Source organism: Scomber japonicus, chromosome 13 (genome assembly GCF_027409825.1).
Source record: "Scomber japonicus isolate fScoJap1 chromosome 13, fScoJap1.pri, whole genome shotgun sequence".
NCBI classification, from domain to species: Eukaryota; Metazoa; Chordata; class Actinopteri; order Scombriformes; family Scombridae; genus Scomber; species Scomber japonicus.
This window is the reverse complement of record NC_070590.1, coordinates 2,978,111-2,994,708: the sequence shown is the minus strand read 5'-3', so window position 1 is coordinate 2,994,708 and position 16,598 is coordinate 2,978,111. Positions and strand designations below refer to the sequence as shown.

The window sequence follows — 16,598 nt, the reverse complement described above, 5'->3', positions numbered from 1 at the left end:
AAGCACCCTTTAATAAGTTGATAACAGTCAAATTGGAATTACTCTTAAAGTAGGAAAATATAAAAACAGACTTGAAACATCCAGTCAGACTCATTGACTGTGTTACTCAACACTAAAAAGTTAGGAATGAACAATAAAATACCCCAAACAACTACAAGAATCACTCTTTTCCTGCTGATAACGCCCCTTTAATAAGCTCAAACAGTCAAATTGGAGCTGAAACATCCAATCAGACTTGCTGACTTGAACAGAAGTCTCACAAAATAAGAGATTATAATAAAAACACTCAACGCAGCGGAGCAGACAGAGCTTAAAAATACAAATAAAATACCCAAAGCACTCTTTCCCTGCTGATAACGCCCCTTTAATAAGCTGATAACAGTCAAATTGGAGTTGAAACATCCAATCAGACTCATTAGACTTGAACAGAAGTCTCACAAAATAAGAAACTGTAATAAAAAACACTCAACGCAGCGGAGCAGACAGGTTAAAACACATAAAATACAATCACTCTTTTCCTGCTGATATTAATGTATCAATGCTTCTATTGAAACATAAAGGAGGATGCAGATGTTTGGAGAGTTAGTGCTGGTTCCAGTTACAGCTACACTGGTCTGTACTGGTTTGCTCTCTCCCGTTTGCTCTGTGGTGTGGTATAAACCTGAGTCTATGGTCTGAGAGACTCCGGCTCTGATCACACCAGGAAAAAAAAAAACAAAAAAAAAAAACAAAACACTCTAACCTTCGTGTCATCCTCCTGGGTCAAATTGACCCCGGACTGTTGGTTCCTTCCTCCCTCCATCCCTCACTCCCTCCCTCCTTCCTTCCTCCTTTCCTCCCTACCCTCATTCCTTCCTCCCTCCCTTCCCTCATTCCTTCCTCCCTCACTCCTTTCCTCCCTCCCTCCATCCCTCACTCCTTTCCTCCCTCCCTCCATCCCTCACTCCTTTCCTCCCTCCCTCCATCCCTCACTCCTTTCCTCCCTCCCTCCATCCCTCACTCCTTTCCTCCCTCCCTCCATCCCTCACTCCTTTCCTCCCTCTTACATCTTTCCTTCTCCCTCCCTCCCTCATTCCTTCGTTCTTTCTTTCCTCCCTCCCTCCCTCCTTCCCTTCCCTCATTCCTTCCTCCCTCCCTCCCTCGTGTCCTTCCTCCCTCCCTTCCTTCCTTCCTGCCTTCCTCGTGTCCTTCCTGCCTTCCTCTCCTCCCTCCCGTCCTTCCTCTCCTCCCTCCTTGACTTGAGGACAACAGGAGGGTTAATAAATGTGCCGCTTCGCTCAATTTGGTCGTCGATATAAAAGAAGATTCAAGTCTGATTGGTTGAAAGTATCTTAAAAGACGCTTCAGTACCTGGACAAACCGCACAGTCATCAGTATCCACCTGCTCTTCTTCTCCTCCTCCTCCTCCTTCTTCTTGTCTTTCATTCCTCTCCTCTTCATCTTCTTTCCCTCTTTCCTCCTCTTTCTTCTCGTCTTCTCCTTCCTCCTCCTCTGCTGCTGTCTCACCTGGAGGAGTATCGGCTGCCTCGCTGAGTTTTCTGCCTCTCAGTCGGAGACCTCGCCTGGAAAAAAAAAAAAAAAAAAAAAAAAAAACTTATCTTATATTTGGGCTTTGGGTATCGGCCAACACCAACGTTTAATTAATTAACCCTTACATACTGTTCAGGGGTCAGATTTGACCTATTTCTTACATTTGAAAGCTGTAAAAACACCCTATACCAGGCGTGTCAAACTCATCTTCATTCAAGGGCCACATACAGCACAATTTGATCTGATGTGGGCCGGATCACTAAAAGGAAGGAAGGAAGAAAGGAAAAGAAGGAGGAGAAGGAAGAGAATACAGGAAGGAAGGACAAATGGAAGGAAGAGAACAGAAGACAAGAAGGAAGGAAGGAAGGAAGGAAGGAGAAGGAAGAGAATACAGGAAGGAAAGCTGGAAGGAAGGAAGAAAGGGAGGAAGGACAGATAGAATGAAGAGAAGAGAAGGAAGGAAGGAAGGAAGGAAGGAAGGAAAAGAGGAAGAAGGAAATTGGGCCGGATTGGACCTCTCCGCGGGTCGGTTCTGGCCCACGGGCCTCATGTTTGACACCCCTGCCCTACACACTTCAGACAGAGCTTAAAAATACAAATAAAATATCCAAAACAGAAACAAAGAAGCAAGGACTCGTTTCCTGCTGATATTAATGTATAAATACTTCTATTGAAACTTAAAGAAGGATGCAGTTGTTTGGAGAGTTAGTGCTGGTTCCAGTTACAGCTGCACTGGTCTGTACTGGTTTGCTCTCTCCAGTTTGCTCTGTGGTGTGGTATAAACCTGAGTCTATGGTCTGAGAGACTCCGGCTCTGATCACACCAGCAAATATTTTATCCTATCTTAAAAACACATTTCTCCTAATGTGACCCCAAATATACAAATATAAAAATAAAAAGCATCATTTTTTAAAAAGTTTGTGCAACTAATAAACATTTTTGTTAATACAAATATCCAAATTTAACCAGTGTTCATTACAAAAATCAAAATTCACCATTCAAACATGATGTTTATTCATCATATTCTATAAGAAATATGTTCTCCTAGACCTTTAAAGGTTTATTAATGACTGATGGTGTGTTTGCCTCATTGTGTGAAAGAGACTGGGATTATTCTTTTAAGTGTAAAGCACAATTAGGCTTTCCTAACTTTGTGAAACAACGTGTAACAAATAAATACTTAAATATAAATCTACTGAATCATTATTTATCAGAAATATAAATCAAATCTTATCCGATACCAGATTGGCACATTGACTCCCAAACCCGATGCAGCTATTTGAGTCAGTATGAGACCAACTATCCAATAACAGCATCAGTGTAAATCCAGTTTAAAAGTAGATTTAATTTGGTTCCAGACTTATAAATCGCTGCCAGATCAGTGGTTCAAATAGATGATTGAATGAGTTTGATCATAAAAGATATTATTCTGGCCTGCTGCTTCAAATTTAACCTCAAGAATTACCGGTAACTGATAATGTAAACTCATAAGTATGTGGTTCAATCAGCTTCACGGACTTTGTGTTTAAAGTAACTGGTGACACCTAGTGGCCGAAACGCGGTACTGCAGTACTACAGACTGTGGTATATATGGGTCAATGAGGTTTTTTTTTTTTTTTCCATGTGGTTTAGTTTAAATTTAAAGGGTTCAAATGTGAAAATAAAAGCATGAATAACTTGCACACATTCTTTTTTTTGTGGACCCAGTATCAAATTTCTGCTTTTAATCCATTTAGAGAGAATATATTAGAGGATTATGGTAAAAATGTCTAAGTGGTGTAACCATGAAAACTTTGTACCTAATAATTCAACTTGCTTAAAAAAAAACAAAAAACACTATTGGACATTATTAACTTAAAAATGTTGCAAACATAACAGATTATTATGAACTCTGGCGGGGTTTTTACCTTCGAGTGACGAGCTGTTGAGATGATGATTCAGCAGGCGGCTCTGGTGACGGTGATTTCTAGAAGAAGAAAAAAAAACGTCAGGCATGAAACAGCTTTGTTTAGTCTATTTAATGTCCGTCGGAGTCAACTCACAGCAGCAACAATCAACAAGCATTTCAAGATCTCGCTATAATCTCATCACACCGTCAATCCTAAAAGTACAAATGGAGCGTGCACAAATATTTAAATGGACACTTTCTGTTAAATGGAGATTGAAACTTCGTCCGATTTAAATTTAGCGAGCTGATGACGTATTTTCTTGCCGATGTCGCATCAGGAGACATTAGCGTTTACACTACGATAGATATGTGGTCAAATGCATCCCAGACCACCTCGGTAAATGGTTTGAATGATCGGATCACGATGCGTCTATGGAGGGCGTTTAAACCTGTATTTGGTGCTGCTGTCCACTTGTGATCGAATAGAGAGTGTTAAACTACTCCGATCATCGTGGATCAGGTGTAAAAGAGGTCAAACTACTCCGATCAACGTCCTGACACGTTTTTTGTTATAATGACGTTATTTCACATGCATGCAAAAGTGAGCGACACCGCTGCGCTGACCAGCCGGACACGTGTTGCTCCTCCTCACTTCAAGTCGCTGTCATTAACTTTTAACCTGCAACACTGTAGGATATTGATGAAAGCCCTTGTGTGAACATTTCAATAGTTACACATTAAAGCAATATTTATTTGCAATTACTCTAATGAACGACCCCGAAGCATGAGCAAACGGGCTGAGTTGGTTCGGATCAAAGAGATGCTGGATGACAGTCTACCTGCACTGAGAGAAGAGAGGAAGTGGATTGTAGGTCTGTTTGTAAACGGGGCTTCTCTAACAGTCATGTATTTCCTCCAGAAACATCTCTTAATGCACCGTTGTTTTTTTTCAAAAATCGCCTGACAATCCTCCAATCGCCAATATACGATTGTCGCGGATCGTCCCAGCCCAACTGCTTAGATCATTGTGGATCAGGTGTTACCTCTGGCTCCGGCAGGATGGCGTCTCCCCACTCGGCCTTCCTCAGCAGACGCCTCTGAGCCTGCTTCAGACTCTTCTCATACACTTCCATCTGAGCCAGGATCACCTGACGGATACACAGATGAACAATTAGACGTTAGATGTTATATTTTCTACATTTCTACCGATTATCGTTTCTTATTTACATGCTCAGTGAAAGAAGAATCTCGTGATCAGTAACTCCATCTACTTTAATTCAAATTAATCTATTAGTCTATAAAACAGTGACTAAAAATGAGAAAACTGAGTATCACAACACAGCTACACATCATGCAAATACAAATTCATTATAAATATTACAATGTTTCTATATATAAAATCCATATAAAGATAAATTAAGGGCCAAAAATGCCAATTCATCAGAAATCTAAATAACAAACACCATTTCGATGATTTAAAAGTGCAAAGAAGCACTACTCGGAATATAATAATGTCATTTAAGATTTATAACCTGCAGCTATTTTTCATCAGTATCTAAAGAGGAATAAGAAAATAATTATAACTGGTAATAAAATAAAATATGGTAATGATACAGACATACCAGAATAAGGGACTCTAAATTAAAAGGTTGTGTTTTTTTAATATATTGAGCTCAAAGTACCTGAATTAACCCTAAAAACCTAAATTAAAGTTCATCTTTTTAAGTAACAAACCACGTTTTCTTGTACCTGTCACATATTCAGCTGAGCAAAGACGTTTTCAATCTACATAAAAAACCTGTTCAATGTCTTGTTATAAAATATATTTAATTCACAATTAACCCTTTATTGGGCAAATAATTATATTTGGTAATTTCTGTAAATATCCCAAAATATCCTTCCTTCCTTTCTTCCTCCCTGCCTTCTTTCTTCCCTTCCTCTTTTCCTTTCTCCCCTCCCTCGTTCCTTATTTCCTCCATCCTTCCTTCCATCTGTCCTTCCTCCCTCCCTCCTTCACTCATCCCTTCCTTCACTCCTCCCTTCCTTCCTTTCCTCAGTTCCATCTGTTCTTCCTCCCTCCCTCCTTTCTTTCCTTCCTCCAACCCCCTTTCTTCTTCCTTCCTTCCTTGTTACTTCCCTTCCTCCTCCCTCCTTCCTTCCCCCTTTCCTCCGTCCTTCCTTTCCTTCCCTCTTTCCTCCGTCCTTCCTTCCCTTCCTCCCTCCCTCCCTTTCAATGAGTGTCCTATAAAGGGTTAAATAAAAAACACAGAAAAGTAGAAAATCCTCATATTCAAGAGGCTGAAACTAGAGAATTATGGCATTTTTGTTTAATAAGTAGCCGAAGAACAAGCCTGCAGATTCCTTATTAATAATTAAAAGCAATCATATGTTCACCTGTGTGTAGGAGTCGGGGTCGAGGCCTTGCGGACAGAAGGGAATCCCCCAATAGTAATGAACCGTTGATCCGCCTGACGCACCTCCACCTTCGCCTCCCTGACTCAGGCCGATTGGCTGCGGCTCTCGCTCTGCGGTGGAAGACGGCTTCGGTTGCGTAGACGTAGAAGAAGAAGAGGTAGAAGGTCTGAGCGAGATGCGTTTGTTCGAGCTGCTCTGATCCTCGGCCAACGTCTCGACGCACCTGTAGGATTCAAGAGAAATATTATTCATGGATTAATGGATTAGATACGATTTAAGATTAATAAAAGGTAAGATATTCCTTTATTAGTCACACAATGGGGACAATTTGCATTAACACAGCAGCAAGTAGACAGTAATAGAATATAAGAGCAGCAATAAGAAAAGAATAATAAATAAAACCCTCCTGTTGTCCTCTAGTCTGTTCCTTCTTTCCTCCCTTCCTTCCGTCTGTCCTTCCTCCCTCTTTCCTTCCTTCACCCCCCTTTCTTCCTCCCTCCCTCTGTTCTTCTTTCCTTCCTCCCTCCCTCCCTCCTTTCCTTCCATCCTCCCTCCCTTCCAACTTTCTTTCCATCCTCCCTCCTTTCCTTCCAACTTTCTTTCCATCCTCCCTCCCTTCCAACTTTATTTCCTCCTCCCTCCCTTCCTTCTTCTCTCCTCCCTTCTTCCCTCCTCCCTTCCTTCCTTCCTTCTTCCCTCCTCCCATCGTTCCTTCCATCCTTCCTTCCTCCCTCCCTCCCTCCCATCCTTCCTTCCTCCCTCCCTCCCATCCTTCCTTCCTCCCTCCCTTCCATCCTTCCTTCCTTCCCTTCACTCGAAGACAACAGGAAGTTTAAAACATCTTTATTTTCACTCCCTAAAGATCCTCATGTGTGAGGGCAGCAGTGTAAAATACTTAACTAAAGAAACTGTGAAAATACATCATTGTTCATCAAGGGTGGAGATAATCCTTCATTAATCATAATCGAGGTTAAAAGTTCAATTAATCGTGATTTTGAGTTTTGCCATAATTGCCTAGCCCTACATGAAATACTAATATTGCAGAGGATTGGACATTAAAAGTGCTGATTGTACAGTCTGACAGCTGCAGGGATTTTTACTCCTTTTCGGCCATATTTGTAGTTCTCTGTGTACTGTTTTGTTATCATTCGATCAGAGAAGGAACTACATTTCGTCTCCAGTACAGATTTAGTTCTTTAATTCACCCTAAAAACATTTTCAACGTCCTGCTTTGAGCTTGTTGATGTAAGTAAATTATTTTAATATCTGACCCTGACCGGTTGGGTGAAGCTGCAGTCGTCACGTGGTTCAGGGAGGCGGCCGGTGTGTCGTCTGCCTGGTGAACGAGTTTCTCCTCTGGGAAGACCGGGCTGGGTGATGCGACCGGCTGCAACGACAGAGAAGACGGCATGAAAATGATTTTTTTTTTTTTTTTTTTTTTTTTAAACTCGATACTTTTAAATACGATGTAACACATTTGACTGTTTGAACTGTGTGTGGTGTGAGAAAGCTCGAGAAAACTTCTGTCTCCTCGTGTTAAGACAGATTTTAACTCACCTACTAACAACTAGCATTATATACTATGCTGTTTTACATCGTCTTTTAATCCGAGCAGCAGTTTATGATAAAAATGATTATTATTGTCACATCATTACCGTCACATCCTCGTCCTCTTCAGACCAGTGCAGCGTCATATCACTGGTCAGCTCAGACTCAGCTCCACACTTCCAGTCTTCAGACGTTTCTTTCAGCTTGTCTGAATCATCTAAAAAAAAAAAATAAATAAAAACCACCCCAGAAATCATGGTCAGTAAAGATGAACGTCTCCTCTCAGCACACAGTCGACTTCCTGATGTGATTTAACTGCACCTGAGTCGATCAGCACGCTGCTCTCGTTAGATCTGCCGTCTGGATGGAGATCCGTCTTTCTGTCCTACGTTTAAAAAGCAGGAAGAACACAGACGTTAAAAAAAGTGGAAAAAAAGGGAAATTACAAAGAGTTGTGATGTTACGACGGTGTGAGAAAAACAGAAATACTGCAAGAAGTCTCAAACAAAAAGCTGCAAACTATAACTAATATACCTAAAGCAGAGGAGTCAAACTCATTTTCATTCAAGGGCCACATACTTCCCAATTTAATCTCACGTGGGCCGGATCATTAAAAAGATGGAATGAAGGAAGGAAGGAAGGAAAGATGGAAGGAAGAAAGGGAGGAAGGAAAAGAAGGAGAAGGAAGAGAAGAAAGGAATGAAAGACGAAAGGAAGGAAGGAAGAAATAGAAGGCTCTATAAATAAACATTATTCAGGTAAAATAAAGTTCATTACTTAAAGATCTTAAAGACATTTGACTCTGGGAACATTAATAGAAAAATGATTAACTGACAAATTAACCACCAGATAAGAAATGTGTTTTAAACGACAATTTTATTTGCTGTTTTATTGTATTTTTATTTTTCTCTGTAAAGCACTTTGAGCTACATCCCTTATATTAAAACGCTCTATAAAGTTTATTAGAGATTTTAAAAGACATTTAACTAGCAGATTGATAAATAATTATCTGAGGCTTTACTCTTCAGAATAAAAGCATGGGCTGCGTTGACTGACCTGCTGCAGACACACAGAAGCATCTTTGGCTCCTTCCTGCGACTCGTTCGCTGGATTCTCGTCACTACTTGAACCTCGAAGCTCTGCAGGATCGGGATCAGGATCGACATCTCGTCTCCGCTCCGGACTTGCTGAGCGTCCGTGACTCTGCTCAGTCTGTCCGTCCGGTCCTCGCTCAGTCTCCGAGGCGACGGGACTTTTCGGGGAAGCTACGAACACGGGACTCCTGGAGCGGCAGGAAGCGGGCCTCACAGAGGAGCACAAACTCTCCTGAGAGGAGAACATGAACCCTGAGTTTTCACTGCTTGCTTTGCAGGCACTTGGAAGCGTCTCATGCTCAGTATTCCTGCCAAATACTGGACTTTTTAAATACTCCGGACTCTGCTCACCGTCTCCGTCTCCCTGATCAGTCTCTGGGAAGACGGGGCTTTTACGAGGCGCCGAGCTCTCGGGCAAAGCGGTGCTGCCGGGGCTTTTGGAAAACGTTGGACTCGCGTGTTGAGCAGGAGGAGACTTTTGGGGGCTCGGGCTGGAACCGTCCTGAGAGCACAACACGAACCCCGAACTCCTGCAGGTCTCCAGCAGCTCGGTGCTCAGACGAGGGACCTGGACCTCGGCTCTGCAGCCGGTCAACGGGAAGACGGGAGATTTACCGAGCTGAGAGTCGTCGATCTGTGTGGAGTCGCAGCTCTGAGTCACAAAATAAAACAAACAAACACACGGATGTTAAAAAGCAAGGCTGCGCTTTATATGATTTTATGTTGTTGATATTCTGTTCGTCCTTTTTTTAAATGATGCTGCAATTTGAATTGAATTGAAGATTTAGCTGAAAACTGAAAACAACTTAAATATAACAATTACAGAAAATAATGTAATTAAATGAATCATCAGTTGGTCAGATTTCTTCTTAAATTTGACCAAAACTGAGCTTTAAAAGAGTGTTTTCATAAACAGGAGGGAGGAAGGAAGGAAGGAAGGAAAGGAAGGAAGAGGGATGGAGGAAGGAAAAAGGACACGAAGGAAGGGAGGGAGGAAGGAAAAAGGACAGGAAGGAAGAGGGATGGAGGAAGGAAGGAAGGACAGAAGGAAGGAAAGTAAGAAAGAGGGAGGGAGGAAGGAAGGAAGGAAGGAAGGATGAAGGGAGGAAGGAAGAAAGGAAGGAGGGAGAAAGGAAAAGAGGAAGGGTGGAAGGAAGGAAAGAAGGACAGAGGAAAGAAGGAGCGGAGGAAAGAAAGAGAGAAGGAGGGAGGAAAGAAAGAAGGAGGGAGGAAAGAAAGAGAAGGAGGGAGAAGGAAGGAAAGTAAGAAAGAGGGATGGAGGAAGGAAAAAAGGATGGAAGAAGGAAGGAAGGAAGGAAGGAAGGAAGGAAGGAAAGAAAGGAGGAAAGAAAAGAAGGACGGAAGGAAGAAAAGATGGAATAAAAGGAAGGAAGGAAGGAAGGAAGAGTCAAAACAGACTGGGAGGATGACAGGAAGGTTAATAAAGTGACCTGTGGAGAGTCGAGCAGCACACAGACGGACTCGGAGCTGCAGGATGAAACCTGAGAGCTGATTTTCTGACTCTGAGATAAATCCGGCAGCTCCAGCAGAGGAGAGAGACGAGGTCCTTCTTCTTTTCTTCTCCGCTTTTTGTTCCTGTTGTTATTTGTTGCTCCTGTGAATAAAATAATAATAAAAATAAAAATAAAGTGTGTTGTCTTTCAGTTAATCTGAATCTTCTCAGGTCAATAAATATGAATTTTCCTGCAGATATTAATGAGTTTATATCTTGCATTATTTGATCTACTGGTGTGTGACGGCCCACTGCTCAGTAACTTCCCCTTCTCTATCTTTTGTTTACTGCTGGGTTCTCCATTTCCTATTTTTAGTTACTTTTGGGTTTTTTTTGTTTTCTGATTTAGAAATAAACTTTACTTTCTTATTGTTAAATCTGAAATCTAAGTGTCTAGTTGAGCCTGTGTGTTAGTTAGAAGGAACGTAAAAGAAGAAATAAACAATAAAAACCTATTAACCCTCCTATTGTCCTCGAGTCAAGGAAGCAAGGAAGGAAGGGAGGAAAAAGGAAGGAAGGGAGGGAGGGAGGGAGGGAGGGAGGGAGGGAGGAAACAAGGAAGGCGAGAGGGAGGGAGGAAAAAAGGAAGGCGAGAGGGAGAAAGGAAGGGAAGAAGGAAGGAAGGAACGAAGGAAGGAGGGAGGGAGGGAGGGAGGAAACAAGGAAGGCGAGAGGGAGGGAGGAAACAAGGAAGGCGAGAGGGAGAAAGGAAGGGAAGAAGGAGGGAGGGAGGAAGAGAGGAAGAAGGAAGGAAAGGAGGGAGGGAGGAAGATGGAAGAGAAGGAAGGAAGGAAAGGAGGAAGAAAGGAGGGAGAGAGGAAGGATGGAAGGTAGGAAAAAAGTAAAGGAGGAAGGGAGGAAGGAAGGAACAAAGGAAGGAAGGAAGGCGAGAGGGAGAAAAGAAGGGAAGAAGGACGGAAGCAAGGAAGGAAAGGAGGGAGGAAGGAACGAAGGAAGGGAGGAAGGAAAGAAGGAACAGTCAGAACAGTCGGGGTCAGTTTGACCCAGGAGGACGACAGGAAGGTTAAAACATAGAAGATGAAAAGATAAAAAGCCGTCTGTTAATCTCCGTCTCTCTCAGTCAGACGTTTCTTTATTCTCTCGTGAAGACGTCTCGTCCTGCCGACTGAACTCCGCATCGTCTCACCTGATCTCTCCTCCGACTCCGTCTCTCCGTTTGAGTAGAGGAGTTTCCGCCGAGAGCAGAGTCTGAGCGACGCCTCGGCTTCAGGAAGCAGGATCTGAGTCTGGGAGGCCGAACACGGTTGAGTCTGGCTCATCTACAAGAAGGAGAGAGAGAGAAAAAAAAAAAAAAAAACAACTTTGGAAAAATTGGAACCAGCTGAGCAAATAAAAAGGAGATGAAGCTCAGTGGAAAGTGTCCCAAAGCATTATGGGAAGTGTAGTTTCATACTTCAGAATACATTTATCTCAAATAGAAAAGCAACAGAACTGATTGAGTTATTTTTTGCACTTTCAATATAAACTTTTAGTATTAATGACACAGGAAACTTAACCTAACTGTCCTCCAACATGTTTAATACGCTGCTGATGAACCTTAAAAGTCCGTGTAAAGAAAGAATAAATATGTGTTCTGAGTTTGACATACCACAGAAAAGTGTGTTGTTAACCACCCTGCCAAATTTCAATGATTAAAAAAATCGCCAAATATATGAAATTAGGCTTCGAAGTTGTGTAAAAATCAGCCTCTTTCTCTGCTCCCAAACGCTGAAGCCCCGCCCCCTACCAAGTGTCACCTGTCAATCAAGGTCACCACCTCTACCAGAAACATGGACGCTACGTCTGAGAGCTTTCTGCTGCTAACTCGGCTACTAGCTCAGCGGCTAACTCAGCTGCTAGCTCGGCGGCTAACTGTAGTAGTAGTGGTAGTGTGTGCTGAATGTATTTATACCTCTACAGCAACAGGGGCGGGTTTATGCTAATCACTAAATCCTGAACACAGAAATCTTGAAACACAGTTTGTGAAGCCTAGCTCCACAATTCAAATCTAAATGGTTGAAATGCTTTTTACACCTTTTTTAGAAATACATTTATGACCTATTTAATGTGTTTAGAAGAAAATGTCTGAATTCACTTTACACAGTCTTTAAGAAGAAAACGCATCCACTCTGTACTCACGCTCTCCTGGATGGCCTTCATCACAGCTTCTTCCTCTTCCTGCTGCTGCAGTGCAGTGACGCTGGCTTCCTGCTCGCTCAGACGCAGAGCCAAGTCCATCATCTCCTCCTCCGTCATCTCTGAGAGCAGCAGACACAAAGTCACACATTAAAAAAAGGACCAAGACATTAACCAAAAGCCAGGTTTCAACTTCTTATTACAGCTTCACAAAAATCCTTCTCACCAGATAACTCAGTAAGTAGAGGAAGTTTAATGGCTTTTAAAGTTTATTTTAAAGTGTAATTTAACAGCTTAAAACAATCAACACTGAGACTACGGGTGTAAAGATATATTAGATTCAATGATCCAAGAGCCAATAGCATCCATCATCATCTAAGACAAGCTTTTATTTTGAAATTCCCCTGGCACATTGGTCAAAAAACTAAACTACCTAAAATGTGCTGCTGCCACTTAAAGCCACATAAAGCTGTACGGAGCTTTATAATTGAGTTTCAGCTCATTGTTTGGCTGTCTGGTTGGAACTTTACTGTTTTGTTTCACTCTCAGCGCCACTGTTCACTTCCTGCTCAGCACCAAACACACACAGTTATCTGTAGACGAGCTGGTGAACAAACCTTTGGGTTTTGACTTTTGTTCCCTCTCTTTCCTCCGTGTTCCTCTTGTTGGTATAGTCGACAGAAGAGATGATGAGAACTCATCCTGGATAAAAACAGAAACGTTTTAACACACAAATATTAAGAAACCTTCAACAAACTGTTCAAACGATCCCTTTTTTCTTATAATTGACAGTCAGATATAGTTAATAATCTGAATCAGAATAATCAGATTTGTTCACCTTGTCGTCGTGATCGTCGTCCTCCTGACTGTCTTCGTCCATCTGTTGGCTTTCAGAGGGAACGTCCTTGTTGATTTGCCTCCTCAGAGCCATGCTGACCTGCTCAACACACACACACACACACACACACACTTTAAATATAGAGTCAGTATCTAGATTCTTCCTACCAGCGTGAGATGGATTTTAGGTGTTGACTTGAATAAAAGAGAAGACACTCTCATCGTTCTTTCTTTAAAACATGTTTGTATCTGAGTTTATCTCTCTAGCTACAGAACAATATGGATTCCCTTAAAAACACAGATGAAGTTTATATTATAGTTTATATATTATTAAGTCCTCATGAGAACGAGTCTCTTTGTCTCTGTGATTAACCCCTAAACTCCCAGCTGCTCTTAATTGGCCTCTGCTCCCGCCTCTTCCTGTTGAAGCTACGCTCAACTTCCTGCCACAAATGTGATTACTCATTTACTCCTTTCTTTCTTTCTTTGATCATCTCCCTCCTCCTTCGTTTCTGTTTCTTTTCTCATCTTCCTCCTCCTTTTTTTTTGTCTTCATTTCATCTTCCGTCTCCTTCTTGTTCTTTCTTTCTTTCCTCATCCTCCTCTTTTCTCATCTTCCATCTCCTTCTTGTTCTTTCTTTCTGTCTTTATTTCATCTTCCTTCCCTCTTCTCCCTCATCCTCCTTTCTTTCTTTCTCATCCTCCTCGTTCTTTCCTCGTCTCCCTCCTCCTTTCTTTCTTTTCTCATCCTCTTCATTCGTCTTGTTCTTTTCTTCCTTTCTGTCTTTATTTCATCCTCCTCCTTTCTTTCTTTCCTCACCTTCCTCCTCTTTGTTCTTTCTTCTCCCTTATCCTCCTTTTTCTTTATTTCCTCATCTCCCTCCTCCTTTCTCATCTTCCTCCTCCTTCTTTCCTTCTTTATTTCTTCTTCTCCCTCCTCCTTTCTTTCTTCACCTTCTTGTTCTATTTATTCCCTTTCTCATCTTCCTCCTCCTCCTTGTTGTTCTTTCTCCTCCTTTCTTTCCGTCTTTATTTCCTCTTCTCCCTCCTCCTCCTCTTTCTGTCTTTCTTTCTGACGGCTGAAGCTTCATATTAAACTTTTAAATCCATGTTTACACAGAAGGAGGACTGTGGATTTAGTCCTTCATCACCTCCATTGTAAATGCATTATGAAGGGAACTTCTAATGGCCAGTATGAACAGGAGGAATCATTACAGACAGATAAACACACTTCATGATACTTTTATCTCCTAAAATCAACGAGGAGGACATGGTTGGCATGGAAACGAACCGTCAGTAACCGTATAATTAAACTACACAGCTGCCGTTTTTTATTATTTCTTTATTCGTTTTTTAATTGCGGTTAAAACTCAATAAATAACCGATTAAATGTTAGTTTTTTAAAATACTCACAGCAGAGTTTCTCCTCACTTTCGCCGCCGCGCCATGTTTGTTTCTGGTACGTCGATCACGTGACTACTACGTACTATTACGCGTTCCATTCAGGAACTGTTGGAATGTTGCGTTCACGAACGGACTGTAAATTAGAGTGACAAACAGAGATTTGTTCAGAAAGCTATATTTTGATTTTTTAAGTTTAATTTTCTACTCCAGTACAATGAGTGATGTACTATGCAGTATTACAGTAAAAGTACTGCAGTATTAAGAGTGATGTAGTTAAAATATTACAGTAAAAGTACTGCAGTATTGGAGTAATTGGATCCATGTGGTTATGGCAGTATTACCACCTTCCTCGTTAGTATAGTGGACAGTATCTCCGCCTGTCACGCGGAAGACCGGGGTTCGATTCCCCGACGGGGAGTTCTTTATGTTCTTCATGTAGAACCTGTCATTGTGATAAATGTCTACTGCCATATGGGACTTTGATGGCCCTGTTTCCCCTTTTCTAGAAGAGCAACAAAATGTTTGTTCTTCTAGAAAAGTTATTCTGTATTATTCAGTTATTCAAAATTTCACATAAGGCAGGTTAGAATCAACATCTGTTCAATCATTTTTTGTATATAACTGTATAGAGAAAGGCCCAAAGTATAACATGTAATATAGTATAACATATATTATCAAGACTGATATACTGCTGAATTCAAAAACAGACCTATTATTTATATTGAAAATAAGTTGACCAATGCTTTGAAGATGAAATCAAGAGAAACAAGTTCTTCATTGAAAATCTTTTTTAATCAGATCCACTCAAACATGAGCCTTCAGTGGAAAGTACTAAAATAAGTATAAAGAAGAAAAAACAAGGAACTAGTTTGAACTAGCTGCTCCAAAGCAATAGCATGGGGCTATATAAGGATATATAGCAGTAATAATTAGTAGGGGTGTGACGATACACTCAGCTCAGGAGACAAGACAAGACACAATATTGGTTTGACGAGATCGAGACGAGACGAGATTTTAACTATATTTTTAAGAAAACTTCAATGAGGAAATATATGACTGTTCTTTTATTTGAAATTCACAAAATGGAAATTGAATTGAAATGTTTTAACTAATCATTTTGTAATGAATCAATTTAGTTCTACTTTCTAAATATATAATTATCATGCAGTATGCAGCACTGTAAAAGGTTTCCCCATATAGATATTTTATAGATGGATCATTTTGGTATTTATGGAAATAACAACCATAAATACCTAAGTTAGATACAATCACAAATACTAAAAAGTAAATTATAAAGAGTAGAAACAATTCTAATATATAAATATAAATTAAATAAAGAACCCAATTATCACAAATTATAAAACCAGAAATAAAAGTAAATTGTACAAATCCTGTATCACATAAATACACAAGTAGAACAACATATAAATTGTGTTATAATTTGTTAGTGTGACTCATTTTACTTTTGGCATCATGCTTCCACAGCTGCTCCTCCTACCTCAGGCTTATTGTAGAGACCTGAAGTTAACGTGCTCCTCTCCTCATCTCATAATTCTGACTGAGATCTTCTCAACAGGTAGAAGCTGCAGCAAGGTTAATGATCCACACGTGATATAAGACATGACGAGCAAATGAGCGATAGAAAACCGATCTTTTTTTTTTTTTTTTTTTTTTTTTTTTGCGGTCCTTAATTATAGCTTCGCGAGACAAAATTAACTTCGACGAAAAATATCGTCGCGTTTTTGTCTCGCGAGATCTCGTCACACCCCTAATAATTAGTAAAACTAACAGTTCTTATTTACAGATCCAATACAGGAAAAGAAAAGAGATTTTTATATTACATATTTACCAGGCGGGGAGTTCCTGTCCCCTGAAAAGAAGCCAATGCGGAAGTAACTTAGATCTGCATTCTATCAAAAGGCCACCAGGGGGCGACCGTCTCTATACAAGTCAATGGAGAATTCACCAACTTCTCACTTGATTTCTAACCTCATTAAACGTTTTCAAAATGTGTTTATGGTCTCAATCGCTAGTTCAAAGCCTTCTTCAATGCAGTATGATGTTCATTTGTGAAATGTTGGCCTCCCTGATTTTATATTTGACGATAAAGCAGGCTACGTGGCTACGTTGTGATTGACAGGTTGATTGCCCAATGTCCTTAAGATCCAGCCCTCGCAACCAATCGCAGCCTCCCCGCTCCGCCGTTGGTCCCGCCCATAAGTCCGTCCATGAC

General features: G+C 41.0%; 2 protein-coding genes, 2 long non-coding RNA genes and 2 other non-coding genes across 6 annotated transcripts in view; 1 reads left to right on the top strand and 5 right to left on the bottom strand.

Annotated features, from left to right (window-relative positions):
* LOC128371022 (BRCA1-A complex subunit RAP80-like) overlaps positions 1-1,388 on the bottom strand; it is an 8,275-nt gene extending 6,887 nt beyond the window's left edge. Inside the window, exon 1 of the mRNA XM_053331219.1 lies at positions 1,351-1,388. The gene's annotated coding sequence lies outside the window, so the exon portion shown is untranslated. The remainder of the gene's footprint in view (positions 1-1,350) is intronic.
* Positions 1,389-1,496: 108 nt separating this feature from the next.
* On the bottom strand, positions 1,497-5,983 carry LOC128371075 (uncharacterized). Its single transcript, XR_008322787.1, has 4 exons — positions 5,813-5,983; positions 4,462-4,566; positions 3,438-3,496; positions 1,497-1,562 (listed from the first exon to the last, which is right to left on the bottom strand). It is a non-coding gene; the product is annotated as an uncharacterized LOC128371075 (long non-coding RNA).
* On the bottom strand, positions 2,224-2,356 carry LOC128372020 (small nucleolar RNA SNORA11). The gene has a single exon (XR_008322870.1). It is a non-coding gene; the product is annotated as a small nucleolar RNA SNORA11 (small nucleolar RNA).
* A 1,140-nt stretch (positions 5,984-7,123) lies between the features above and the next one.
* Positions 7,124-7,743, bottom strand: LOC128371079 (uncharacterized). The gene is made up of 3 exons (XR_008322790.1): positions 7,703-7,743; positions 7,489-7,598; positions 7,124-7,220 (listed from the first exon to the last, which is right to left on the bottom strand). It is a non-coding gene; the product is annotated as an uncharacterized LOC128371079 (long non-coding RNA).
* Positions 7,744-8,398: 655 nt separating this feature from the next.
* Positions 8,399-14,397, bottom strand: LOC128371768 (uncharacterized). The gene is made up of 7 exons (XM_053332146.1): positions 14,375-14,397; positions 12,963-13,061; positions 12,742-12,826; positions 12,128-12,246; positions 11,136-11,268; positions 9,927-10,090; positions 8,399-9,127 (listed from the first exon to the last, which is right to left on the bottom strand). Exons 2-7 carry the CDS (start codon positions 13,053-13,055, stop codon positions 8,399-8,401), a joined length of 1,323 nt encoding a protein of 440 aa, XP_053188121.1. The 5' UTR covers positions 13,056-13,061; positions 14,375-14,397.
* Positions 14,398-14,711: 314 nt separating this feature from the next.
* trnad-guc (transfer RNA aspartic acid (anticodon GUC)) lies at positions 14,712-14,783 on the top strand. The gene has a single exon. It is a non-coding gene; the product is annotated as a tRNA-Asp (tRNA).
* Positions 14,784-16,598: the final 1,815 nt, after the last annotated feature.